General features: G+C 46.3%; 1 protein-coding gene across 2 annotated transcripts in view; it reads left to right on the forward strand.

The window, feature by feature from the left end:
• Window positions 1–27,831, forward strand: part of LOC128150604 (myosin-3-like) — a 43,416-nt gene that overhangs the window by 1,432 nt on the left and 14,153 nt on the right. The window contains exons 2-22 of one of the 2 annotated variants that reach the window (XM_052806942.1): window positions 13,866–13,918; window positions 14,437–14,688; window positions 16,941–17,084; window positions 17,172–17,328; window positions 18,104–18,131; window positions 18,213–18,321; window positions 18,862–18,954; window positions 19,276–19,339; window positions 19,421–19,519; window positions 20,914–21,017; window positions 21,098–21,236; window positions 21,788–21,906; window positions 22,109–22,258; window positions 22,714–22,884; window positions 23,534–23,843; window positions 24,019–24,089; window positions 25,090–25,177; window positions 25,269–25,386; window positions 27,135–27,258; window positions 27,350–27,486; window positions 27,563–27,818. In XM_052806942.1, the coding sequence (XP_052662902.1) occupies window positions 14,485–14,688; window positions 16,941–17,084; window positions 17,172–17,328; window positions 18,104–18,131; window positions 18,213–18,321; window positions 18,862–18,954; window positions 19,276–19,339; window positions 19,421–19,519; window positions 20,914–21,017; window positions 21,098–21,236; window positions 21,788–21,906; window positions 22,109–22,258; window positions 22,714–22,884; window positions 23,534–23,843; window positions 24,019–24,089; window positions 25,090–25,177; window positions 25,269–25,386; window positions 27,135–27,258; window positions 27,350–27,486; window positions 27,563–27,818 (2,685 nt within the window). In that variant the 5' untranslated portion in view covers window positions 13,866–13,918; window positions 14,437–14,484. Of the gene's footprint in view, window positions 1–13,865; window positions 13,919–14,436; window positions 14,689–16,940; window positions 17,085–17,171; window positions 17,329–18,103; window positions 18,132–18,212; window positions 18,322–18,861; window positions 18,955–19,275; window positions 19,340–19,420; window positions 19,520–20,913; window positions 21,018–21,097; window positions 21,237–21,787; window positions 21,907–22,108; window positions 22,259–22,713; window positions 22,885–23,533; window positions 23,844–24,012; window positions 24,090–25,089; window positions 25,178–25,268; window positions 25,387–27,134; window positions 27,259–27,349; window positions 27,487–27,562; window positions 27,819–27,831 lie in introns of those variants that run through there. The other variant, XM_052806940.1, reaches the window with a different exon arrangement.

The raw sequence follows: 27,831 nt of genomic DNA on the forward strand, positions 1-27,831 counted from the left end.
AGGGAGAGGAATTGTCCTGCCTGTCACGCTGCTGCTTTTGTATAAAGAGTCCATTCCTCTCTGTTCTGTGTTTCTTGAAAATACTGATGTAGAAGACCTGGTGGGAATGTGACTAAGAAATGGAGCAGCTGATCCAGGAGGATACTTTGTCTGCCTCTTTAAAGTCTATTTGTGCTTCTCTTGATTACTCCCAAGCGCCTATGATACCCTGTGGAGAAAAGATGAATTTTAATACTGTACTTTGAATCTTTAGGGACTGAAAAGTCTCATAATACAGATTTTTTAGCCATATCGGTCTTCCAAAAGGAATGGGAAAGAGGCAGTATTTCAAAGTTAAAAATGCAGCAGGTTGATCGTGGGGCTAAGGGAGGGAGAGGGTGTATATATTTAAAACCCATTTTACTTAACTGACCACTAAGTAGAGGAGTGGTTTGAATTTGGTGTATGTGGTAGCCTCTGCCAGGAACAGGGCTTGGCCTGGGGACCTATCTCTTCTGGCAGTGTGGGGCATCTCTGTCAGCAGCAGTTGCCGAAATGCCAGGATTGCATATCGTGCTATGTGGGAGCTTCTCCCTGCCATACTGGTGTGCACCCTCCTGGGACTGAGACCTCCCTTTGTGTTTGGGGTCTCTTATTGCCCCTCCATTTTTACCAGGGGAGCATGTGTTAAAAGCGTGGCAGTTTCCTTGAGTTTTCCCCTAAATCACTGTGCTGGTGGTGTTTTGCATATAGTGGAAGCATAGAAGGGGCATGTGCGTGTTCTGCAGCAGGAGGTGGTTTAAAGGGAGTGGGTTTAACTGATGTGAAGGAGATGCTTGTGCAAAAATATCATGAGAAGGGCTAGGCAGATGGGTTGCTTGGCCCGGTGATCTTCAGTAGGTTCTGGTCAGTTGTTACTGGCAGCAGGAAAGAAAAGTGAAAAATTGACTCCTGTTCCTGAAGGATTGCTGTATAACGGTAAATTGCCTACTGCTCACCTCTCATATCTGTGCAACAAAAACTGGCTCTGTAGTGAAGTCAGTCGTATCACAAGATGCTCCCTTTTTTCCACCGTGTGACTCCACATTACATCTCTCGTGCATTTTTACATATGTTGTATACTTGGTCTCTGGACAAAACTGGTTTTCCTGGCTGACACCTACAGGTCTGTATTTCTTTATCTGACCACTTGTGAGTTGTTTGTGGCCAAGTCTCTGCCCCATCTTTTATCATCCCGTGGCTGTACTGCTCTACACAGTATCCTTTGTCTGCATTTCTGAAGGTGTCTGCTGTCCTGTCAGGCTTGTATTTCTTTATATTCCATCAGTATGTTAGTAACAAATACCTTATTCTGCACAGAGTACAATCTGTGTAAAACTATGGTTGTATGAAGCAATGATAAGTAAAACTAAGACAAATTAGCCAGAACCACCTGCTCAGAAGAAAAAATCAGTATTACAGCTAAGCCAAGTTAAAACAAAGTAGAAGTCAGTAGAAATTTGGACGAGGCAAGCCTGCCAAGCCTCTGTCCCGAGGCTTTGCAAATTCGATAGAAAATCTGTGCGCTGCAGCATGTCAAGGATCACCCTGTCTACATTTATTTCCCTAAAGCTAATTTGCAGCTGACTCCCCCTATAGAGACAAATGTAAGATTTCTGTCTTCTTCCAAATGTTTTGGCATAAGTGTCCTGTCCTTTAATTTGTTTTTATGTGCTCTGAAAGGCAGAGCCAGCTGACACAGGAAGCTTGTGGCAGACTGGGGGGCCTGTGGGAAGGGCACAGAAAGATTTAGGATGGAGGGACCAGCCTGTGGGCCATGTCACGGCACTCAACTGTGTGCCTTGCCTCCTGGCAGTGGAAGCAGCTGATGTCCTGCTTCTTTCTGCCTCTCAAATTGACCCTGCTCATCTCTTTTCCCTCGGCCTTTCCCAGGATGGAAACTTTCTTTGGAAGTGAGTAGGAGTTTTTTCAGTTTTTGTTTGTTTGTTTAAAAAAAAAATAATAATCAGATCTGTTGTTAAGGCAACTGTTAGGCTTTCACTGCCCTGCCTTGGTGACAGCAGAGAGCACAGCTCTGTTCCCTGCATGTTTAGGAGGACCGAGGGCTGTGCTGAATGGTCACCAGGAGGAGGCAGAGCTGTTCAAGGGGTGGATATGTAGTGGGGGGAAAGGGAATATGATGCGGGGGCTTGGAGACCCTTTGTCAGTGGATGTCCAGTACTTCTTCAGTGTTAGAGCAAACTCCCCCTGTACTCATTGTTCCCAAATGCCCTGTAGCTCAGAGTGCAGTGCCCAGCCCACAAAGAGGGAACTCATGTCTGGCAGGGAAAGTTTATGACAGGACATTGCTTGTGGCTGTGCTGTGTGCTGGACTGGGGCTGAGGGGTGCCTGGCTCCCTAAGTGGGTCTCCCCCATGTCCCAGTAAAGTGGAAACTTTACTGGACTACAGGTTTCACTTGGGAACCAAATTTGTTGGAGTCTGGTGCTGTGAAGGTGAACCTCTGTTACCTTGGGCAAACAGAGACCTCTGGGTACCCCGTGGACAGACGGACAATAGTGTACAAGCCTGGCAGAGGCCAATCCACAGAGTATTACTGTATGTGCCCACACCACACCCAGCCCCAGCCTACTCGTCCTGTAAAATACCAGCAGAAAATAGCATCTTTTCAGAGCAGCTGGCATCTATAATACTGACTGTAGAGCTGTTGCCATCCCAGGCTGGGGACTAGTGACAAGATGTTTGAGGAATGAGGGACGGCTCCATTTGTCTGCCCAAGGAAGGCAATGCATTTTTCGTGTGCTATGCACATAGCCTGTGGAGGAGCTGAACTAATGAGTGATACTTAAGCTGTGCGGGTGAAGCTGGCCTTTTAGGAGCGTTCTCACCACCAGCACGGGCAGAGCCAGGGACTGAAGAGGTACAGAGATCATGGCTTTAAATGTCTGCAAAGCCTGATGTTGCATTTGCAGTCCAGATCATGGAATAACTCAGATGGGAAGGAACCTCAGGAGGTCTGTAGTCCAACCTCCTGCTCAAAGCAGGGGCAGCTATGGTGTCAGACCAGGTTGCTCAAGGTTTTAAACAGCTAGGCCTTGAAAACCTCCAAGGATGGAGGCTGTACAACCTCTCTAGATGGATAAAAAAATGTTTCCCACTAGAGCAAATCTTTTTCTTTATATCCAGTCTGAACTTCTCATTTCAACCAGCATTTTAATTCTTGTTCTTTCACTGTGCACCAAGGTGAAGAGCCTGACTCCATCTTCTTGATAACCTCCTCATAGGTATTAGAAGGCTGCTACTAGGTCCTCCTGAAGCCTTCTCCTTCCCAGGCTGAACAAGCCCTGTTCCCTCAGCCTCTCCTGTTCTATGTGATGGCCAGCTCCAGGGCCCTGACTGTCTTGACCTCAGATTCTTCTCCCCAAACTGCCCCCTGGCCAGTCAGTTCCCAGCATGTGTTTTTGCAAGGATGTTTTCCTTACTGGGTGCAGGACTTTGCATTATTAGTCTTTGTTGAACTTCATAAGGTTCCTCTCAGCCCATCCCTCCAGCCTGTCTGGGTCCCTCTGGATGGCAGCTCTGACCTAGAGGGTATCAGCTGCTTCCTCCACTATGTTGCCATCTGCAAACTTTATAAGCAAGTGTGTTGTTGCTTCTACCAGGTTATTGATAAAGGTGTTAAACAGGAAAAGTCCCAGGACTGACCCATGCATGTGACCCATTACAACTATCCTCTGAGTCTTATTGCCCAGCCAGTTCTTTACCCATCTAGCTGCCCACCCATCCAGACCGTAAACTCCTAGCTTGGGCACAAGAATGTTGTGGCAGATAGTTTTGGGAGCTGAGGTTGGGCAGCATCTCCTCACATCTACGGATCTGGTCATTTTATTGTAAAAGGCAAGCAGGATGGTCAGATGTGATTTACCTCTTAGTAAATCCACACTGACTGTTCCTAGTCACCTTCTCTTTTATGTGCCCAGTGTTGTGCTCCAAACACATTTCTGTGTTTTTTTTCCCTCTTCATTGAAAATTTTTCATCTGCACTTAAACCTATTAGGAAAGCAAGCCCTGATCTTGGCTGATGTCTCTTGAGAGGACGTGGGAGCCAGACTGGGCATCAGTCCACAGTCATCAGGGCAAAATCCAAATCAGGTTTTATTTTTCCATACTCTCACATGTGTACTGCCAGTGTGAAAATACTCTGTCTGCCTGCCATGATAGCCAAAAGGGCTCAGTTCAAATCCAGTTTTGATCTTAAGGAGAATTGACCTGGATCAAATGGCCTGTGACATGGGAGTTTATCTGCTCCCCAGCTTTGAAACCACGTGTGCTGCAGCTGACGAGCTCACTTGTGCCAAGAGCAGGCGAGTGCAGCAGAGAGGAGGTGGCTTCCTGGCCTGATCCAGTCAGTGCCTGGTCCTCAGTGTTCATTTTGAAGAAGCTTGTTTTGACCAGGAGCTGCTGAGCAGCTCTGTTCTCCACTTGTATTGAGCTTGAGCTGTGCCCCAGCATGGAGCCAGGTGCTTTTGAAGCAGATCTCCTACTTCAGTCTGTGCCTTGTGCTTTGGTGGTGAGGACTGCCTGGGTCATACATGTTCACACAGTGCTTTGGCTGCAGTCCCATGGTGTATCTGACTGATGGTAGTATCTTAAATCACTTGTGACTGTCCCCAGTCAGAGCAGCCTGCTGTGCCCTGGAGGGACTGTCCAGGACAATTCCAGGGCAGGTATTTCCCACAGCGCTGGATTTACCTCCTGCCTCCAAACAAACTCCCCATCTGATGGAGTAACTCAGACGAGGGAGGAAAAACAGATGTTTCTGCTCTCTGGAAACAAGGTACACTGTCTTGGTAGGCTCCAGATCCACAGTCATCTGTCATCTTCCTTGACCACTTACATTCAGCAAACACTTCCTGATGGTGCCAGCTGGGCCCCTGTGCTTCCAGGGGTTGATGAGTCTCTTGACTAGGAGCTTGCTGGCCTGGGGCCTGCGGGGTGCTCCTGGGTTGCTGGCTGAGCAGTCACCCCGCATGCTCTGCTCAGCACAGATTTGTACCAGCACCTTCTTTGAGAAAAAGGCAACCTCAGGAGCCCTCCCAAGCCACTCCAAAGCACAAACCAGCCAGCTTGACTGAGGGACAAGCTGCAATGGCAGTGGGGGAGGGCAGGGAAGAGGGCTGCAGAGCTCAGGACAGCTCTTCTGTGCTTGTTGCAGTGGCTCCTTGATTGGAAGCTGCCTTTGTGTATCAGGTCCCTCATCCCGGGTATTGGGGGTACAGGGAGGGAGCAGGGAAGTTGCTGCAGGCACAGCAGGCTTAAGTACAGGGTAGAGCAGATCGTGCAGAGGGCACCAAAAAACACTAGCATGAGGCCAAGGGGCGGGACAGACGGGGGCAACAGTGGGGTGCATGGAAGACCAAGGTATGCACCTGAGCTGACACCTGGCCATGTGGCTCTCACTCTGCTTGTGTCTCCTCCACTGTGGCTGCTACACGCCCTGCATCCCTCCAGGGTCTTCCCACCCCTATTGCTTTTTCCTGACGCCCTCCCCTGGGATAAGTAGTGTTGTGCTGTGCTCACACAAGGGTTCAGCTGATGTAGACTCAGGCTCCTGAAGTGCTCAGGATTCAGGCTCCTTAATGCTGATAGAAATGCCACAGCCAGCCCTGCTTGGCAGCGTTTTGGCAATGATGGTCTGAACAGCATTGTTGGCCAGCACCGCAGAGCGCTGCAAGCTGTGGTTACAATGAGGTACAACTGTTGTTGTGGCAGTCCTTCAGAAACTGCAGCCGGTAGCACTGAGCTTCAGTGGCAGAGATGCCTGGCCATGGAAGAAGGCTGCCTGAAACTTAGTATCCTCCTGCAGCCACCCAGCACCATTTAATGCTTGCTGCTTGTTAGCTATTAGCAGCTTGAGGAAGAAAGCAAGTCTTCCTCATCCCTGTCTTGGGTCAAGGCTATGTGTGGTTTGAGATACTGTAGCTCTTTCTCCCCTTCTCCAGTAACTTTGCAGATATTCTCACTTCATCAGACTTGCGTGGTCCAAGCACTGACCCTGCATTATGAAGATGCGCTCCCATCAGCCCGTAGCCAGAACTGTGGGATGAGTAAGGGGTCTCATGTGCTCTTTGGTGAACTACAGGATGGAGCTGAAGGCTGAGCATTGAGTTGTGCTGTTTACCACCTAGCTGCAAATCAGTATGTATCTCCCATCAGGTAAAACAAATGATGCGTGGACTGCTGAGGAGTCAGAGCTATGAACAGCCTGCCATGATGCACTGAGGTTGCTGGTTGCAGCCAAGGCTTTCCAGTCCCTGCTGCTGGCATAGGGTGCTCACCTAGAAGACCCAGGACAGTGTGTGCTGGGACTGCTTAGGAGCTCCCCAGCCTTGGGGCAGTGAGTGTATACTTAGTGAAGCAGATATTCTGGGCTGTGCTATGGGGGGAATGGCCACAGTCCTTGCTATTGGATGTGAACTGATAAGCAGGTCAGTTTTACTGGATTGCCCTTAGGTTTGGTGGCCTAAAAAGAAAAGAAAAAAGGTAACTAATTCCCCCCTAGAAGAGAATTTAAAAGGTTTGGTTTAGTTCAAACGGAAACTGATTTTTTTAAAGCAAGCCCTGCTGCTCATGGAGTGTCTAGCCCCTGACTTCTAGCAGCTCTGCATCAGTTGTACATGTTCCTGGGAGTATGAGGATCTGTGCTGGAGAGACCTGGGCAGGAGTGATTGCATCTGTCTCTGTGCAAGAGCCAGCTCATTTCATGTTTTAAGCTGTGTATTACTGGTTTAATAAAGTAGGTTCCTTCAGCATACCAGGAAACTTACTCAGCTACAGCTTACAAAATCTCCTTGTTCTCCCAAAGTTCTTTGTGCAAAAATAGATAAGACACCAGCCAGTAAATCCACCTTTAATTTGTGGGGGTATATTGAGCCATGAGTGCCCTTATCTGAATGAAGGGCAGTAATAAAAGCTCCCTAGCAACACCAGGACTAGAGAGCCTTGCAAGGCAATGCAGCTCACTGTGATAGCACCCTTGTGACCTTCACCTCAGGACAGCTCTGTGTCTGCAAATGATGTTGGCAGCATGGAGCAACAGATGTAATGCAGCTGCTGTTCCCCAGGGCTGTTTGCAAGTAGATGTGCACTTACATGTGTGCCCTGGGGCCTTTCTGCAGTGCCCTAGGAGGGCTTTGGTGGTAAAGGAAGGTGTTTCACTGTCCTCTGCCTGTGAGAAGACGAAGCAGGGTATCGTTGGCCTGGGACTCACCCTAAATCTCATCTTCTCCTGGAATGTCCTTTCATGCCTGCCCAAACACCAAGCAGCAGAGCTTCTGGCAGTCCTGGCTGTGATGGGATGGTGTCAGTGCTTCTTCACAAGGAGCGACCTTGTACCCTGTTGTGAGGCAGCAGCCCCCTTCTCCCAACCCCACGTGCAGTTGGCCTGTTCGCAGGAGCAATCTACTGGCACTGCCTCTGACTGTGTGGTGGTAGGGGAGAGGCAGGGTGGCCCTGGGCACAAGTAGCACTGAGTCCAGAGGAGCAAAGAAGGAGTCCAGAGCTCTGAGCCAAGAAAGGAGATCCAGGCACTCAAAAAGTAAACCAAAAAGGTTGCTTTTCCCAATCCAGCTCTTGCGAGGCCAAGAAATAAGCATCCTTTGCTCTTATAAGAAAATATTGGGAATGAATGTTGCCCGTATGTGTAACACCCTTGGCTCCCACGTCCTCTGAAATGGCCTGCTTGGTCTTAGACATTTCTTTGTCATGGTTAAGGTTACGCGGGAGCCCTCACGTTGTAACTGTGGAGCTTGAGGTGTAATTTGCTGGGATTTGGCCATCTCATCTTCCATACTTACAGGGAGCACGTTTTAGTAACCAGCACCGTGGGTGGACACTGTAGGTTCTCCAGCAAGCTGTGGTCCCAGCAGCTCTTTCTGGGTCTTCCCACCAGTTGCTGGGACAGATGCAGCAGATACCCCATCACCAGCCATGACTCTTGGGTTCAGCCTCAGCCAGCTGATGAGCCTCTTGCCTGGCCAGGTCCTGCTGGCTGCAGGGCAGAGGAGATCTGGCACTGTTCCCTTGCCCACCCCATGCATGGGGAGCTGTTCTGGGGTGTCCCCCTGATGCAGGGGTATGAGACCTAGACCCTACACCCAAGCCTGGGTCTGTGAAGTGAGGCACAGAGGCACTGATCAGCCTGGGAGGTGTCTCTGGAAAAAGAGGGGCAACCTCAGAGCATGGCACTGTGAGGTAACTGGAGGAAGGCTGGGTGATTAGTGGGTGATTTGTTCTCCATGCTGGGTCCTAGGTTGGTGCTCTGTGTTGGACGATCTTAGGGACCAAATCAGAGAGAAGGGCGTTGCAGAGAGATCAACATGGCACAGTCTGGTATTGGCACTGACTCTATGGTCTTCATTTTGCTTTTGGGTCTGTTTTCCCCTGTTGAAAAGATCCTTCTCTTGGTCTTCTCTTGGCTGTGCAGGTGCGCAGTGTGCCCACTGCAGCTCCCTGCAGTACACATGCTCCAAGCCTCGGTCCCAGAAATCATGGATGTATTTTGCTGACCTCTTCATGAAAACTTTCACCATAGACATCTGGCAGGGGAAAAGTCAGCCCAGTCCTTTTATATTCAAGAAAGCTGAAAGTAGTTGAAACCAGAAGCTGGTGAACATTAGGAGGAATGCAGCAATGCGCACCATTCCTTGTGTCAGAAAACACTTAGTTGCAGTGATAATTTAGCTTAGTTGCAATTTGATGCACATATAATCTGTATACTTTATTTCAGTTGTTTTTAGTATCCAGGACTTTTGAAGTAGTTGTAATGCAGAGCTGCAGTGTAGAAGAACGTGAGATACTAGCCTCTGGCTTTCTTAGAGTGCACATTTCTAGATAATTTATATTTCTGAGAAAAAAAACCCAGCAGATTTACTTGTAAGCTCTTTAATTAGACCTTCTCCTTCACTGGAGTAATTTCCAGTGCCCCATAAGACCAGACTGTTTTTAGAAGGGCCCAGTAGCCCCATCCTTGCTGGTGCTGCATACACTGACCTGCTCATGTTGGGCTGTGCCTGCACTGCTCCAGGTGCCCTGCAGCAGCGGAGGGACAGTGCTGGCTCGAAGCTTGTCTGACAGCCCCCCTTTGGGCTGCTGGCAGCACCATCACCTCCATGCCACACCAGCTCGCAGCAGCAATGATGGCTCCTGAGAGTCTGTGTGTTAGATACAGGCTCATGAGAAGGTAAGACATCCCTCCTCAGCCACTGATCTCTCCCTTTGCACCACACTATTTCTTAACTTAGTTTATATTTTTAGTGCATTTTGTTTACATTTGAAAAGATGTCTATTAAAGGGGCCCATTGCTCAGAACATGGGTGTGCAGCTAAACCCTTGCTCGTGGGCCACAGGCACCCGAATCGAGATGTGGTGGACCATGATGACCTGGGTTCACAGCAGCAAGCCCAAGGCCTGCACTCATCTTGCTCGGACCGCTCCACCCCAGCACATGCAGCTTTGGGTTTTCCTGAGGGCTAGCAGGATCCTCCACAAGTGCAGAGGTGGCATTTGTGTGTGGCCTGTCGTAGGTAATGGCTTTGTGGGTAGGAGACTAATCCTGAACGATCCTGGGGTTTAAGGGAAACGGTTGACATGTCCTCCAGCCCTGGGAGTGCAATAAGAAGTATCTCTCTACAGGAGTAGGACCAAAAACCAGACATTATTCTGGGAGCAAGGTGACCACCAGCTGAGCCCTGGAGCCTCCAGGCTGCAGCGAGGTTTCCTTCTGCTGCCCCTCCTTCTGACACTGACTCTTTAACATCTGTCTCCACTTCTTCTGGGAAGGCGAGAGACATCAGCCAAAAATCCCCAGGCTAAGAAAAGGTTTGATTTCAGGTCTCCCATTTCCTGCCTGCTGGTCCTGCTGGGAGCAATTAGAGCCAGCCCAGTCAGAGGGGCTGAGCTCCACTCAAGCCCTCCAAAGGCAGCAACAGGCTCTGGAACCAACACTGAAAGGTTGGGTGCTCAGCATTGTCACTCAGCTCAGGCTAAGCAGATCCCCCTTTTTTTAGCAGAGTTTATGAATTGTCCTTCTGAGGTGCTTAATGATCCCCTGCGCAGCGCAAGAAGCTTCATGTAAAGCCCCTGGGGTCTGGATTTCACCTTGAAATCCAGTACCCAGAAGCTGGCACCCAGATGTCCACAGCCTGCTTTGAGTCTGGCCCAACCTCTTTCTGTTAGAGGAGGCAAATCATTCATGTGTGATCTCCTTTGCAGGGTGGGAAGAATAGCCACCTTGCCAGGATGAAATATGGAGTATTTCTAAAGCAGTTGCTCTCTGGAAAACTCCAGACACATGGAATAAAAGCAGTAATCTTTCTTCAGCTTCCTGAAATTTTGGTATTTCCTTGGTTGGGTTTAAACACCTGCAGTGTTCCACTCATTCAACTCCTATTGTTATTTATAGAAAAAGATTTAAGTTTTAGGTCTATCATGGCACTGTGATTTTCATTTGCATGAAGCTCTGTCATCCCTATTCATACAGCTTGTCAAACATTCAAAGGCTCCAAAGCACAGACAGATCTGAACATAGAAAGGTTTGTACACTTATTTCTTGAGCCAGAAAAATGTAATGCATGTCCTTAAGACCAAATTAAAAAAAACCAAAAAAATCTAGATGTACAGATACATCTGCACTCCCTGAGTCTGTCAGCATTCCTGCTTTGCAGTGTAACAGGCACATTTTTGTATCTCAGCCCTTGCTCCAGGCTACATTCCGATAAGATTTTACAGCAACTGTTATCTTGAGAAATGTTTTCATACAATGATGGAGAACTGCTAGAAATAAGAGTGTGACTGTTATGATGAAAAGTGGGGCCTTTTCAAATAGCAGGCATGTAATAGCAATGGCTGTTGCAGCTGGTTACGTAGTTCATGGATCAGAATTAGAGATCTGAGCGTAGTTAGTGTGTATTTTTTTAGCTACTAACCCTTGCTGGGCTGGGGAGAACATGAAATGATACTACAGCTTGTGGATATACTGGATGGCCCTGATTTAGAGCATTTGAGGCAATGGCTGCGTGCAAATGGTTTTAAGCAGTCCTGTATGTTCTTGGTGCAGTGCTCAGCAGAGGCCTGTGACTAGTTGGCAGCAGGGGCTACCTGTGGGTCATTGCTCATTGCTAATTGTTTTTCTGTATTCTGCTCCCAGCTGGGCACCTGAACCAGGGAGAGAAAACAGGGAGAGTGTCCTCGCTGCCTGTGTGTGCTCTTTGCTCTGATCCTACAGCTGGGTGTGGCGAGTAGGGTCTGGCCCCCTTGCTTTTAGGCATGCCTGTGAGCACAAAAGGCACTGTCTGAATCACACTGACAATTCAGTGTCAGGACAAAGCCCCAAACTGATGGTTGGTCTGGTGTGTCTTGGCTTTTTGCAGACACTCAGTACATCCACTGTGCTGAGTTCAAAGGGCTGATCACGGGATGCTTGCTAAAAAAAGCTTTCCCTCATCCTCCAGGCTTAGGGGGATTCTAGGAGTTCATGGTTCATGAGATATGTGGCTGTGGTGTCCATTTTTAGTGACCTTAAATGAAATTAAGGGCAACATGGAACATGTTTGTCAAAACACTAGTGACAGTGACACTCCTGCAAGACGATGGTCAGCTTTCCTCGGGCAAACAAAAGCAGGGCCAGCCACTGTGTCTGAAAGATGAGGTAACTTCCCCCATGCTGCCAAAGTAGCCGCAGTTGCCCCAGGATGCTCCAGCTGGGAGTGGTGCTTTGTGTGGTGGCAGGAGCCATTTGGGGTAGGCTTCTGGCTTCACACAAGTCCTATAGGCTTCATTTTGGTGAGGGAAGGCTGGTGCTGTAGCCTTGGATGAGTATCCCTGCGGTGAGGAGGGTGAACGGGTGATAACGAACAGCGACAGAAGACAACCAAAACAGGCAGAATGACTCAGGGCAGAGGAAACACTTCTGCTCATGCACCCGGAGCTATCTCTATCTGTGCAGGCATGAAGGCTCCCATCACTCCTGCCAACTGCTGTCCTCATCTGCCCTGCCAGGTGAGATCAATTTGTAGTCATTGCCTGTCTGCTCTGTACCAACCAAATAGAGCATTTGGGACTGGGACTGGAAGACCTCCATTCAAAGCCCACCCTGGCCTGAAGGGGGTTCATACCCCCTTTGCAGGAGTTTATGAGTCAGATTTGCAAGACTGTTGCAAGAGTCAGTGAGGGTTTTATCTCATTGAAAAAGTGCAACCGAGAACACAGGTTGTTGGGCCAGAAAAAAGAGTAACCCAGCAGAAGCCTGGCTGGGCTGCCCAGTGGTCATGGTGCTTTGCCCTGAGATGGGAGAGCTCAGCTCTGGGTCCTGCCTGACCTCCAACCTCTCCTGCAGAGCTGGAGAATTTAGCTACATTTTTATTTTTCTCCATGCTAATTCCCACTGGTTTCTTATGCTTTTCAGGACACACACATAGGCTAAAGTGGATTTGATGATGGTTTGGCAGTGTGGTCCTGGAAGCCTGTGGCACAGCCCTGCTCTCGGGAAGGGAGAGGGGTGTCTGAGCGTATGCTGGCCATGCCTTGCTGCCAGTCCTCGGTCTGTGCTGCTCAAGCAAGAGTTGCATAGGTGCAGTGTATTATGCTTGCACAGCCTGCTTCTTCTCAGACACAGCTCTGCCTTTCCCCAGGCATGGCCGAGCCTACAGCCCCAGGGATTCACATGAAAATGGTGCTCTGGGTTACAAGTGCTCAGGATTGAGCAGAGCTGCACTGTCCTAGCTGGCATGCAAAAGTTGGTGGCTACTATGTCCCCTTACCAATATCCTTCTCACCTGGGAATTGCAATCAGCTGTGTCTAAGAACCTGATAGCATGGTGTGACATGGCTTCTGCAGCTCCTTTTGGCAGCAAGGGTAGTGAATGTCCTAGGTGGCCAAAGCAGTATCTGAAGCTAAATTTCTGTAGCATATTCAGGGTTTGGCATTCATGAAACGTCCATCCCTGGCTGGATTTAGGTGTTGTTCTTTCTGATTAGCTTCTATTTTGCTATGGTTTGTCACATCATACTTCAGTCACGGCCTTTCCTCCCATTCTCCCTGACCCATGCAGTGATGGGAAGCCACAAGAATTGCCAAAACAGATCTTACATGAATCCTCATCACCCTTTTCCCTTCCTGTGGCCTTGCCCTCCACCCCACAGGTAGCTGCTTTGTGTTCCCTTGCCACTGTGCAACTCTGCCCAGGCATCCCGTGAGTAGGAGCAGTGGGGCGGGTCCCTTCTGGACTATTATTTGTTTGACATATAGGTGAGAGCAGGTATGAGTGAAGTGCCGGCCGTGGCTGTAGCTGGCAGGAGAGCATGTTCCCAGTAGAGGAGATTCTCACAACAAAGAGCCTACAAACCACAGTAAGGTTCTGAAGTTACTAAAGTTGGAAAAAAGAGCAGCTCCTTTCTTTACGTGCTGTATATGGCAGAAAACAAATATGAATTGGTGAGGAGGCAGGAGTGTTGATCCCTTCCTTCCAAATATAGGCAAGGGGCCGAGCTAAGGGAAGGGACTGAGCCTATAAAATCTGTCAGGGGGAAAGCTCTTGTTTGTGGCTCCTGATCCCCTGGCCATGCTGGTGGCTGTGCTGTGACTGACCGGCAGAGGGGTGGAGGGCTCCTGCCACAGGTGCTGTTCCGTGTGCTTGGAGCCTTGCGGTGGGAAATCTGCTGTGGATTCCCCGCTGAGCCATTTTGTGGATAGGGAAGGACTGGTATCTGCAGGTTACTTCACTGGTCCTCAACTGGAGTGGTTGCTCGCAGTAAGTCAGCGAGAGGTATTGGGCCTTCGGAGAGGCTGTAGCTTAGCTGGAGTCTGACTTTCCACTCTTTCTCTTTCAGAGATCAGAGATGTCAGCGCATTCCTTCCTTCTTTCTGTTGACTGATTGTTAAGGTGAGTTTGAGGCATGAAAACTAATAGCTTGCCGAGACTGGCATGAGCTGGCTTTTCCCTTGTGCTCACTGTGGGCAGATCCCTGTTCTTCCCCCTGCATGAGCTGCTCTAATGGGCCATGGTACATGTCTGTTCTTGCCAGCTACAGCTGCCCACCAGAGGACTAGGACAGGCTCCATGTTAGAAGGGAGTGGGGGAAATCATAAATGGAGAACTGGAAGAAAAACAGGCTTCAGGGCTTCAGTCTTACTACGGACTATGTAAATTCTTCAGATATCCCTCCCCTTTGCTGCACTTCCCCAGGGAGCCCTCCTGCTCCTACAGGCATGGATCCCCTTTCCTTGGGGCTGTGAAGGGTGGCAGCTCTTCTTCGTTGCTTTTGTACATTCCAGCTTTGAAAGGCAAATATCTCCCTTAAGACCTTGCAGCATGCATCCAAGAGATGGGAAGGGTGCTCTCAGAGCAGCCAACTTGGGAGGGCTGGTGGATGTTCAGCTCAACTCTGCTTGACTCTTAAGGACTACACAGGGGACCACCACAGCAGGGTCTGTCTGCCAGCTTCAGCCATGAGCAGAGACGCTGGCATGGAGGTTTTTGGTGAGGCGGCACCATACCTGCGCAAATCAGAGAAGGAGAGAATAGAAGCCCAGAACCAGCCATTTGATGCCAAGACCTATTGCTTTGTGGCTGACCCCGAGGTGGAGTACACCAAAGGGAAGATCAAGGCTGCACAGGATGGGAAGATAACTGTTGAGACAGAGGATGGCAGAGTAAGTGCATTCCTCCTGGCCCTCCTCCCTGCCCTGCTGAGGGCCCTAGGACATCTGCTAGGGTGTCAAGGAACACAGAAAACACTAGACTAGCTCAGGCAAGAAATCTGTCCTGCCCTGCCCTTCCCTGCCCTTTGGGACCAGCACAGCCGCCAGAGGAAACTTGCTCTGGATGCTGGGATGAAGGTATCCATTGGATAATTCTTGGTTTAGGCTTTAAAGATCAGGCAATGCTCTGAAACAGGTTGGGTTGCCAGTCTTAACAGCCTTGCCAGTCTTAGCATTTCTCAACTGCTGCTTTTAACTCTTTCTCATCTAACACTGTCATATCCACTGATAAATTCCTTCCTTTACTGGTAGCAGAGCAGGCAGCTACTCTGAAACTCCCCTTTGCATGTGAAATTATCAGTGTCACTGGCTGCAAACAGTTTCCTAGAGGAGCCTGCAAGTTGTTAATCTTGCAAAAATGCTGAAATGTCTTAGCAGGTTGTGTCCTCATAACTTTTGTAAGAATAGCTGCAGCAGCCCAAAGAACCACCTCAACCAACATCTTGGCAGTAGGTGCTACAAGATTTTTAAGAAAGCAAATAAAGAATAAAGCAGTCATCCATTGGTTCACCCCCAGCCTCCAGCAATCACAGGTATGTGACTGAGCAGAGGCTGCAGCAGGCTGCTGTGTATAAGGACCTGCTTTCCTGGGGGCTGGCTTTTTTATATCCATTTGATCTTTTTACCTCTGTAGTGTCCTGTGGGAAAGATCTCCACAGTTTAAAATTGGAGTATGTGTAAAGTGCTTCCTTTTCTCTGCAATATGCAGCCTGGTAATTTCAGCTTATTTTTTCACAAGGAGAAGAAGTAAATAATTCTTCCTTGCTATGGCCATGGTTCTCTCCACTATTCCTGACTTAGCAGACTTTGAAAGTGTCTCCTTTTTACCCCTAAATCCCAATCAAGTTATGGTCTCCTCATAGCAAAGCTGTTTCATACCTGTCACCATCTTTATTTCTCTTCTCTGGAGTATTTCTAGTACAACTATATCCTTTCTAAGAGGTGTGATCAGTAATGAAGGTGTGAATGAGCCGATGGACACATCCTTCATAAAACTTTCTTCTTTTCTCCCTTTCTTTTCTAATAATTCCTAATATTTTAGAGCTTCCTGCCCTCTTCTGAGCACTGAACTGACATTATGTTAGAAGCCTCTATAGTGACTCCCAGATAGGTGCTGAGAGCAGCAGTTAATGCACGATCTCTTGTTCTATACAGAGACTTTCCATGAATCCCAATTGCTCAAGTGTTTGAACACTTTAGAAAGGTATTTAGGCACACATATCAGGAAGTTGCTTTTGAAAACTGTGCCTGTAATTCTTGCTTTCTCAAAAGAAGTCCAAGATCATTCCACTAGTCAGGACCTGAGCTTGGAAATGGTGTTCAATCTTTCTGAATCAAGTATGATTGCAGTAACACTATTTCTTCCTTGGATTGGACTAGTCCGCTTGGACCAGTCCATGGGAGCAGAAATTACAGCATAAAAGCAATGGGAAAAGCCATCTGCAGAAATGACAACAGGATTTTCAAACTCCTTCATGGTTCAGTGTGGCCAAGATAAGCTGCTGCCATCTGTGTGCATCTGCTTTCCTGCACATCTGCCGCCCTCCCCACCCATCCACAGGCTCTGGCTGTGTGACAGGATGGTCACCCACAATGTGAGCCCAGTAGACGGTGCTGTTTCATGGAGCTAGGGCCTTTGTTTAATTAGGAATGGCAACAGGCAGGAGTGGAACAAATCTGTTCCGAGGAAGGATTTGCTGTTGATGAATCTTATGCTGTTGGTGTTCTATCTCTCCGGCACTGTGCAGTGTGAGTCTTGGAGGCTGAAAGGTAGACTAGCCAGCAGTTGTGCCCCTGGCTATTACAGCCATGAGCAGCAGCAACCTGAAGTTCATAAGCAGCAATAATGCGTGGAAAGATCTGGTCCAGCACAAATCCTGTCTGTGTGGTTGTAGCAATTCCAGGACAGTAAATTTACATCCTGTAAATTTGCCAGTGTTGTAGAGTTCCTGGCTGGCAGCAGTGTCTGCCTTGTAATAGCCATATCTTGTTTTGCACAGTTAAACAGAAAGAAAAATATGAATTAGAGCAGCCTTACAGATGTTATTACTTCTCTGTGTTTGTGTCTCTGTCTCTGTGTGTACACGTGGAAGGAGCACCAAGAGTTGCTGAATCAAGGTTAAATCTTTCTTTCTGAATTATAGACACTTGTTGTCAAATCTGATGATGTATATGCCATGAACCCACCTAAGTTTGACAGAATTGAGGATGTGGCCATGTTGACCCACCTGCATGAACCTGCCGTCCTCTACAACCTCAAGGACCGCTACAGCTCCTGGATGATATATGTAAGTTCCCTCTCATGGCAAGGGAGAAAATCAAGCTGCCAGGAGATGAACTTCAGTGACTCTCCTGTTCTGTTTCCTTTCCTGCAGACCTACTCGGGTCTCTTCTGCGTCACTGTCAACCCCTACAAGTGGCTGCCGGTGTACAACCCGGAGGTGGTGTTGGCCTACCGAGGCAAGAAGCGCCAGGAGGCCCCTCCACACATCTTCTCCATCTCTGACAATGCCTATCAGTTCATGCTGACTGGTGAGCTTTTCTATTTATTTTGACCAGATTCATAGAAAAATGTGTCAGAAACACTGCTTCTGCCAAATGCCATTCCTCATCTGCCATGGGCTTAGTCGCCTTTGCCTTCTCTTACAGTGTGCTACCCCAATCCCTTGTTCTGTGTCAAGTTGCATATTATCTGCTTGGGCTTCCAGTTGTTGTACTTTGGAATAGATGTGCCTATTTTATCTCTAGGTGATGCAAAAACAGCTCCAGACAGTTTTCCCTGTCTCCTGAAGTAGGTTTTTTATTTTTGAAGTGCTGTGCTGTTTTACTGCACATTATCTGTATTTCTGGTCTAAGTACTAAGCTAAGCACCATAACAGGAGCCACTGCAAAGGGCAGTTGCAGTTGGATAGGACACACTATCTGGGAAGTCCCTAGTCAGCACACCAGCACATGGCTTCAAGCAACAGCAGGTAGGTTCAGAACAGAGCTGGAAGAAATACTTTCACCAAAATACATGGTTTTAATTTGAATCAAGTCCTGTCCCATATTAAATAGTAATAAAGGTAAAGAATGGTAAAGACAGAAGCAGAGGAGAGTGAAGGATGAAGCAAAGGTGGAGGAGAGAAGACAAGAAATGGAGTACAGGGATGGGAAGAAAGGAGGAGAAAAAGACCATGAATCTTTTCAGTTTTGCTTGCAGAGATTTTGTTTCTTTCCCTTCAATGGACAGTAGATCACAGGTTACCTGAGAACCAGCACTTTTCCCTACAGCTTCTCTGACTGCAGTTATTTTTCCCTTTGACAGATCGTGAAAATCAGTCTATCCTAATCACGTAAGTACATCTGCCGCTTTGAACTTTGTCTCCAACAAAAACTGGGCAGATAATTCTTCACTCTGTGCTTTCTTTCAACAGTGGAGAATCTGGTGCAGGAAAGACTGTGAACACGAAGCGTGTCATCCAGTACTTTGCAACAATTGCGGCGAGTGGGGACCTAGCGAAGAAGAAGGAGTCCTGGATGAAGGTGTGAGGAAGAAATGCTTGGCAGAGGGGCAGTTTGGGATGTTATCAGCTTGACAAACACTGGTGACAAACGTTTACCTCAAAATATGAAATATCTTCTATTAGCCTCAGCCACTCTCTCAAAAGGCAGTAAGACCAGGGGCTGATAGGCAGTTAGGACCACAACAAATACAAGCCACTGGAGCTGCCACTGTCACTGCCCAGGTGTAGCTTCACCTGGACTGAAACCAGGTCTGGGGGATTGGTGTCCAGGAAGAATCATAAGTTCCAGTTTCTTCACACGGACCAGTCTGTCCCTGTGGCTGAGAGATGAGAGCTCTGTCCATGGGAGAAATTCTGAATAAGAGAAAAATGAATTATTTAGCATTTACACACAGTACTGGTTCCTGGCACTGTAGTCAAGAAGATGCTGTAGTAATGCTGTACAGCTGAAATGAAGGGCATGTGGTTGCGCATGTAATCAGGCGAGCTGCAATATAGTCACTTTTTCCTACCACATAGCCCACGGTGTTTTTCAATAATTATTCAAACATTCTCGCAGGGTACGCTCGAGGATCAAATCATCAGTGCTAACCCACTGCTGGAGGCCTTCGGGAATGCCAAGACTGTGAGAAATGACAACTCCTCACGTTTTGTGAGTCGTCATGTTTCTCTCTGCCCTCCTGCATTCCTAATCCTGTTTGCCTGCTTGTTACTTGCAACTGGGAGCCACTGGGCTGGGAGAAAGGTTCTTGCTGACAAATTTCTTGGTTGTTTGTCAGATGCCAATGTGTTTACAGCTGTTCCATGCTCATAGCTGTGTGGGCTGCAACTGTTCCCCTTTATCTATCTTTGAATATCTAAGATAATTCAGAGTGATTTGGAGATGCTGTCACTGAGATTCGAGAGAGAAAAACACTCTGGCATATTACCCTGGGAATGCTGCACTGACCACTACCTTTTGTCTGTTTGCCAGGGTAAATTCATTCGTATTCATTTTGGTACCTCTGGAAAACTGGCCTCTGGTGACATTGAGACCTGTGAGTAAATGAGGGGGGCTTACTGCTTTAATAAAAAGTAAAGAAGAGCTTGAAAAATTTATATGTGCATACATATTACAGACTTGTTGGAAAAGTCAAGAGTTACTTTCCAGCTGAAAGCTGAGAGAAGCTACCACATCTTCTACCAGATCCTCTCCAATAGGAAGCCTGAACTGCTTGGTAAGGACAGCTGTCACCTGGTGACATTTTACAGTAAAATCAATATGGGAAACTTTTCCCTAAATATGCCAGCTCAGTGATGGAGGGTCCAGTGGCACATTCTGGCCTTGTACCATGTGTCACAAGCACCCAGCTTCCATTTTCGGCAGGTGCCTCAGGCTGTGCAAAGCACTGAAGCTTTGATCACATGCTTATTAATGTCATCCACTTTCCAGCATTAACAATGACTGGGTTACCAAAGCTGTGCACAGCACTTTTATCTCTATATAATGGTGTCACGCTAGGGGTTACTCCACCTCCAATTTATCTGCCCTGGTAAGTTCTAATGCAAACTGTGTGCAGGTGAGGTGTGGGGGTGGCTAATTTACTCTGCCTTACACCTTGCTGTTCTTGCTGGTGTGGAAATTCCAACTTACATGGGCCAGATCTGGTGAATAATCTTCAACAGAAAGGTGAGAAATTCCCTGGGTGCAGAATGACCAGATATCCTGATCTACAAACCATCTATCTGAATTCTTCATCATATGGGCAAAAGTTCTTCCTGTTTCCAGTATAGCCCCTCCAGCCTTTTCCCCCTTCCCACTGCCATGGCATACCCTACCCATGCCCTGCATCTGTCCCAAACCCTTTTGCCACACACTCGACTACTGCACTCATCCTTACTCCTCTCTGCCCATCCCTCCCAACTATCCACAGAGCATTTCCCAAGGTGGAGCTCCTACCACCATCCTCACACTATGTGCCCTCCCAACATTTACTACCTCCCTTTTCCCTTCCCAGAGAGACTGCTATGTGCCAGGGGACTGCATATCTGTACAAGGACACAGACAGATTTATATTCTTATGTTTGGAGGGCTTCCTGTCCTGCACGCTGCACAACCCCACTGCACATCTGCACACCTTCCCTTCTCCTCTTACTCTGCCATAGGATTCAGGACTGAAAATGAATTGTGAATTTTGGCCTCAATTAGATGGAGATAAACACACATGTTTGTATTACTTATGTGCACCAGCAGACAACACCAGTGGGTGCAAGGGGCATTCAGGATGGATTAGTATATGTCATGTATGATGATAAGCACGTATGAGTCTTACCTAAAAGTATCTTTCTTAAAAGCTGTTTCTTTGGATGGCCCTTGTTCCTTGTCTGCCAGTGCTGAGTGTTCGGCTCCCGGTTCACAGTGTATTAAACTGGTAGGACTGAGAACCTGCCTGGGACTTTCTGCTCATCCAGTGGAACACAGATGAATGGCTTTACTCTGTCTTTCTTGTCTGTTAATAAAAACCCAAGAGTTTAGGGATGCAAAAGGAAAAAGAGCCTGTAAAACCTTGCTGAGCCATTGTTCCATTTTCATTGCCAGGATCTGTCTCTCACTCCTTCATTTGCTTTTCAGAGATGCTCCTCATCACAACCAACCCATATGACTACCCCTTCATCAGCCAAGGGGAGATTTCCGTGGCCAGCATTGATGACCAGGAGGAGCTTGTTGCCACAGATGTGAGTACATTTAGCAAGGAGACACAGTATCACTTTTACCATCACCACCATTATAATCAGCTGATCTATCTGGTGTGCAGGCAGCCATTGACATTTTGGGCTTCAGCCCTGATGAGAGAATGGGGATTTACAAACTGACAGGGGCAATCCTGCACTATGGGAACATGAAGTTCAAGCAGAAACCACGTGAGGAGCAGGCAGAGCCAGATGGCACGGAAGGTAATACCTTCATGGCTTGGAGAGACGTATTTTGAACTGTTTTCATACCATTTTTCACTAGAAATGCAAGGATTCTTCCAGGAAAGAAGCAATTGTTTCCTGATGAACATAAAAAGGAGGTTCAACCTTCAACTTACCTTGTCCTGTAGATTCACTTTCTGCATCCACTTTATTCCTGGTGGCTCTGCTGAAGGACCGTGTGCCTGGGACATGTTACTGTAGTGTTTGCCAGTTTCTGGTAACACATCCAGACTTGTTTTGCTTGTGTGATATTGTGGAGAAGTGGCTCAAAGGGAAAAACACTCTGTTGTCCCATCACCAATGCATTCACTGGTTTTACCACACCTGTTGGGGCTGCCATAGCCACTCAATCATGAGGACCAGCCCTATAAGACTATTTGGAAAAGTAAATGAGAATGTTGGTCAAGCTTTGTGAATAGAGTAAAGCCAACCAGTTTGCCAGGTTTCAGAGTGAGCTCTGGCTAGCTCCAATGCATTCTGTCTGTCCCAGCTAAGAAGAAAGTCTTTCAGCTTTTTTTTTTGTTTTACAGAAGCTGACAAAGCAGCATACCTGATGGGCCTGAACTCAGCAGACTTGCTAAAAGCTTTGTGCTATCCCCGGGTCAAAGTGGGAAATGAATATGTCATGAAGGGCCAAACAGCAGATCAGGTGAGTGTCAGGGAACAGCAGGGACTGTCCTGTCCCTAAGGGACAGGAGTGGGTGCAGGTCACAGCTGAGGATGGTCAGGACCATTAAGGCCTATTAGTGTACTTTATGGGCTGACTGTATCTGTGCATGGTGGAGGGGTATTTTATTCTGAAGATGCATGAGCAGTGCCCTGACACAGCTGTGTGAACCATCTCCCTGCAGGTGCACCAGGCAGTGAATGCCATTTCCAAGTCAGTCTATGAAAAACTCTTCTTGTGGATGGTGATGCGCATCAACCAACAACTGGATACAAAGCTGCCAAGACAGCACTTTATTGGGGTCTTAGACATTGCTGGCTTTGAGATTTTTGAGGTTTGGTTTTAAATAGCACTCTTAGACTTCTGGCTGTCCTTAAATGCTTTTTTTCCTTTTGTTTGACTTTTCCAACCTTTCCTTCTCCTCACCCCAATGCAGCCCTCAAGAACAGGGCAAATGTCTCTGAAGCTGCTTCTGCCTTTGTAGATTCATCACCCACTTTGTAAGAGAAAAGAAACGGCAGAAGCATAGCCATGAAGCTGCTGTCTCCCTCCCCACAGAATCTGTATTTAGTGACATTAGGGTCACCCAAAAACATCGCCAATGCAGGCTACATCAACCATGTGCGGCACAGCACAACTTTTCTGTAAGCCTGGACCACCTGTGATATATCCTTTATGCTATTATCAAAACTCTTCAGGGATAGTCTGGCTGACCTTGCCTTGACATCTCTATGAAATAAATTGATTTGAGTCAGTTTAACAGTATTAACACATTTACTCAAATATTAGTTCAACAGCTTTGAGCAGCTGTGCATCAACTTCACCAATGAGAAACTGCAACAGTTTTTCAACCACCACATGTTCGTGCTGGAGCAGGAGGAGTACAAGAAGGAAGGAATTGAGTGGGAGTTCATTGACTTTGGGATGGACCTGGCTGCTTGCATTGAGCTTATAGAAAAAGTGAGTTTCTTGTGCAGCTTGTGCAATCACACAAATCAGATTTGGAAGGGGTTCTCGAGAGTGTTTGCACTGAGTGCCTTCAATACAATCTCTGTGAAGCTTCCAGGTCTCCTTACCTCCTTCCTTCCTTTAAACATAACCCTTCTCATTAATTATCCACTGACTGGAAGTGTATTCTGCTTTCTAAAAAGACATTGCTTTTATTTCTCTGTTCTTTCTTTCTTCGAGATCATTATAAATTGTCAATTCATTGTCATATTTACCGCAGTTGTCTTCTGTCTTTGCATATTGGTTCCTCCTCAGATTTTCTACTCAGGTAAATTCAAATGTTAGAAAGCTTCATGTCTGCTTGCTTTTTGCTCCTTCTGGATAAGGAGAAGTCACTACTGTATTCCAAGAAGTTACTGCACAGTTTTTGCTTGGCTTTCTTTGTTTTCTATCCAATGTCTGGGTAGTTCAAAACTCTTATTTATGAAAATCTGGTGCTTTTGAATATCTTGCCAACTGTTCACAGAAAATCTTGCTTACCTGCTCCTCCCAAGCTAATTCTCTATAAAATACCTCTAGTACTTTAATTTTAGCATTTCTTTCACTCCATATTATTATAACTTGAATTCATCTTATTTGAAAACACCTTGTTTCTATTCAGCCTATGGGTATCTTCTCCATCCTGGAAGAGGAGTGCATGTTCCCCAAGGCAACTGACACCTCTTTCAAGAACAAGCTCTATGACCAGCACCTGGGCAAGTCCAACAACTTCCAGAAGCCCAAGCCTGGCAAAGGCAAGGCTGAGGCCCACTTCTCCCTGATACACTATGCTGGCACAGTGGACTACAACATCACTGGCTGGCTGGAGAAGAACAAAGACCCCCTGAACGAAACTGTTGTGGGGCTGTATCAGAAATCATCTACAAAAATTTTATGCAATCTTTATGCCACCTTTGCTTCCATAAATGAAGGTAAGATCAGAGGATTATGCTTCCTGTCTGGTTTTTCCAACTGTAGCTATCACCTGACTTGAATCAGTGTTGAGTCAGTATTTGTGCTTTATGTATTAGATGCACAATTATAATGCTGTCAATGGGATCTACAGCAGTGCCTCAGTTGGACTGTCATCTCATTTTCCAGCTGCAGGTGGTGGTATTATGAAGAAAGGAACCAAGAAAAAGGGCTCTTCCTTCCAAACTGTCTCTGTACTCTTTCGGGTAGGTGTGTTCTCTGGCCCAGCATGGGTCAGCTGCAGAAGAATGCCGAGAAGGCAGTCCTGTCAGACCTGCCTGCACTAGTTCACCATTCCCACTTTCTCTGTTGCCATATGATACTGTGGAAAGTTAGCTTTGGGATCTGGTAAAGGTTAGGTTGAATTCTGCTTTGCTGATGAGGTCCAATGGGATGATGGTGGAGTAGGAAAGTCATGTGCTTTGATCAGGTTGCACAGTTCTTACCTTTGACCTTTGGTGCTAACAGCATCCTTCCCTTATTTGGCTGTAATTGGCTTCTTCCAGGATGTGTCTCTCTGAGTACGGGCATTGTGTGGCAACCAGTGCCTTGCAGTCAGTGTGGGCAACACAAATTACATGTTGCAGCCCCTTGATGGTGCTGTGGCACATCTATATCCTGGGGCCAGGAACAGCCTCAGCCCTTCCTGGCAGGATGAGGAGTCCAGCATCCACCTGGCTGTGACATGGGCCATACTCAGAGTATGTCATTATTGTATGAGATGACTGAAGAAATGCAATACTAACAAAAACTATCCTGCAGAGCAGATGACTTATGATGTCATAGACAAACATTGATTTTGTGGCTCAATTCACTTTTAAATATACATAACTAATGTATCTAAGTAATAAAAACAACAACTCAACTCATTCATTCATTTGATCAAAAGTTTGTTTGATCAAGAAAGACCACTATTGGTATCCTGGAATATCATTAATTTCTTTCCATCCTTGGCCTGTTTAATAGCTCTTATGATTAGCTTCTAACCACTAAGGACATATTTTCATTTTAAGATAGGAGGAAAGTTGTATCTACTGTTAGTAGCCATTTACTTTGCTGATGCCTATACAGGATTGTAGAATATTCACTACACAACTAAGGAAAAACTTTTGAATTTTTATTTTTCGTCAGAGTCAAATCATATTGACAATATTTGCATTATGTCTTGAAGTAAGCTAGACATTGCAAATGATCTCTTTTTTACAGGAAAATCTAAATAAGCTGATGTCCAACTTGCGAACAACTCATCCTCATTTTGTGCGTTGTATTATTCCCAATGAAACAAAGACCCCAGGTAATTTGTAAAACATAGATTAGAAATTGGCAGAAAGACCAATTGACCAATGCTAGAAAAATCAGTATATACCAATGTTGCTCTGTCATAGGCCTGATGGATCACAAGCTTGTTCTACACCAGCTGAGATGTAATGGTGTTCTGGAAGGCATTCGAATCTGCAGGAAAGGATTTCCTAACAAGATATTATATGGGGATTTTAAACAAAGGTCTGTAATAACATTCTTGTGTTTGCATGGAGCCCAATTCATTTGAGAGAAGAGTCATGCTAAACAAGTCAATGATATAGTTCTTAGGAAAAGACTATATTAATATTTAACAGCTATGGAAAGTAAGAAGCCGTATCTAATAGGAGGGTCTGTGTGGGCAGTGCCCACCCAAATGCCTTCCTGAATACCATATACCAAAACCTATTTTCATTTCATTCATGTTCATCTGAATGTTTGGGTATTCTTTGCTTAAATTCTCAAATTTGACAGAAGCTTATTTCAGCAAGAATATGGAGGGTGGTCTATACTACATCCTATATTTAACCACTATCTAGTAGACGTTTGAAGAATGTTGTTTAAATAATTAGAACTAGAATGATTTTACTGGAAGGAAATTGTGTTAAACCTGATACGACTTTTTTGGAGAAATTAGAAGCTTGACTGGCAAATGTAGCTACATTAACAAAACAGACTTCAGTAGGACATCTAAATGAGTTCCACATTGCACTCTCATTTTGTATGGGGCTAACATTCTATACACTAACATTTCTACAGCACCTTAGCTACATTAATTTATAGATAAAAAAACCCACAACCAAAAAATTTGCCATGCAAATAAGACATTTATAAAGGGTTGCTAAATTTAGGGCAACCCAGCTGGGTTCATCTGCTTATTGTATTTGAAAAAAGGCAAATTTAGGGTCAGATCTCTAAGAACAAAGGAAGTACACCACACTTACAGCACTGAACAGGGTATCCTGGAGAGCAGGGACATTGAAAAGGGCAGAAGTGGCATTTTGGGCACTAACTGAAGAAGACTTCCCAAGGCAGTGATGTGGGTGGGCGGATTTGTGTATGGGTAAAGAGAGGCATGCTGAAAAGAATAGGGGGTGGAATAATCTTTCAGCGTAGGATTAGGAAGTCCGTTGCTAGACACTATGTCTAATTCTGGTTTACATACTTTAAGGAGGAATGCAAGAAGCTGAATATGGTTCAGAAAAGAGCTGCAGGATAAACGTGAACTCAAGTGCAGTGAGAGATTTAAATCGAACTATTTAACTCATGAAACTGTATGTTAACAGATGATTTGTTTGTGGTGTAGAAAACCTACAGGTGTAAAGATTTCTGAATTTGCAGGAACCTGTCGTCTAAAAGACAGACTTAAAGCAAGAGTCCAAGGGTGGGACCTGAAAAAGTATGTTGTCAAGGTAGAAATGAAGTATACCTTTCCTACAGTGAGGTTGAATAGCTTACCTGGGACACTCTCAAGGTTTGAAGGATTCAAATAAGATTGAAATTTCTTTTTTTTTTTTAAAAACAAGAACTAGATTAATCACAAGATGGGGCTGGATGAACAAGGCACTGGGAGGACTGTGTGCCTGTGTTATGCAGGAGGTCAGATTAGATAATTGCAGCAGTCCCTCTATTCTTAAAATCCATTTGTTTTTTTAACTTACAGCTAAGCCAGTGAGCTGGCCCCCTAGATTAGTGTAAATGACTGTGACACAGATGAGCAGAGTCTCTCAGGTCCAGAGAACAGACTGTCCATGCCCTCAGTCTCAGTGAGGGCTGTAACACATGCTGGGAACCTACTGAACAGACCTGCTTCTTACTAGTTTGCTATTTAAGGCTGGAGATGTGAGTCAGACTCAGCCTTCCTCTGTAACTTCAAAGTGACAGCTGTTCTTGTAGCATCCTGTGCACTAATATGATACCAATGGTTAAGCTTTTTTCCTTTATTTTATCAGATACCGCCTTCTGAATGTTGGTGTCATTCCAGAAGGACAGTTTATTGACAGCAAGAAAGCGTGTGAAAAGTTGCTGTCTTCCATTGAGATAGATCATACTCAGTACAAATTTGGACACACTAAGGTAAACATTTAATTTTTCCACACAATGACAAATCATTCATTGCATTGCAATATGAGCCAAGCAAGGACTGATCTCTGTTCTTTGATTGCAGGTGTTCTTCAAGGCAGGTTTGCTAGGTGTCCTGGAGGAGATGCGAGATGATTGCTTAGGACAAGTGATCACGCAGACACAGGCTTTATGCAGGGGATACCTCAGGAGACTTGAATTGAAAAGAATGTTAGACCGAAGGTGTGTGTCTTCTGTGAGGTCTGGTTTCTCAAAGATGTGCTTTTTTCACAGTACTGATGAATCACTTTGATTTCAGGGAGTCCATCTTCTGCCTCCAGTACAACATCCGTGCATTCATGAACGTCAAGCACTGGCCCTGGATGAAGTTGTACTTCAAGATAAAACCCCTCTTAAAAAGTGTGGAAACTGAGAAAGAAATGGCCATGATGAAGGAAGACTTTGAGAGAATGAAAGAAGAACTGGCTAAATCAGAAACCAAGAGGAAAGAACTGGAAGAAAAAATGGTGACTCTGGTGCAAGAGAAGAAGGACCTGCAGCTGCAAGTACAAACTGTACGTAATTTTA

The sequence above is a fragment of the Harpia harpyja genome, chromosome 14 (genome assembly GCF_026419915.1).
Source record: "Harpia harpyja isolate bHarHar1 chromosome 14, bHarHar1 primary haplotype, whole genome shotgun sequence".
In the NCBI taxonomy this organism is placed as follows: domain Eukaryota; kingdom Metazoa; phylum Chordata; class Aves; order Accipitriformes; family Accipitridae; genus Harpia; species Harpia harpyja.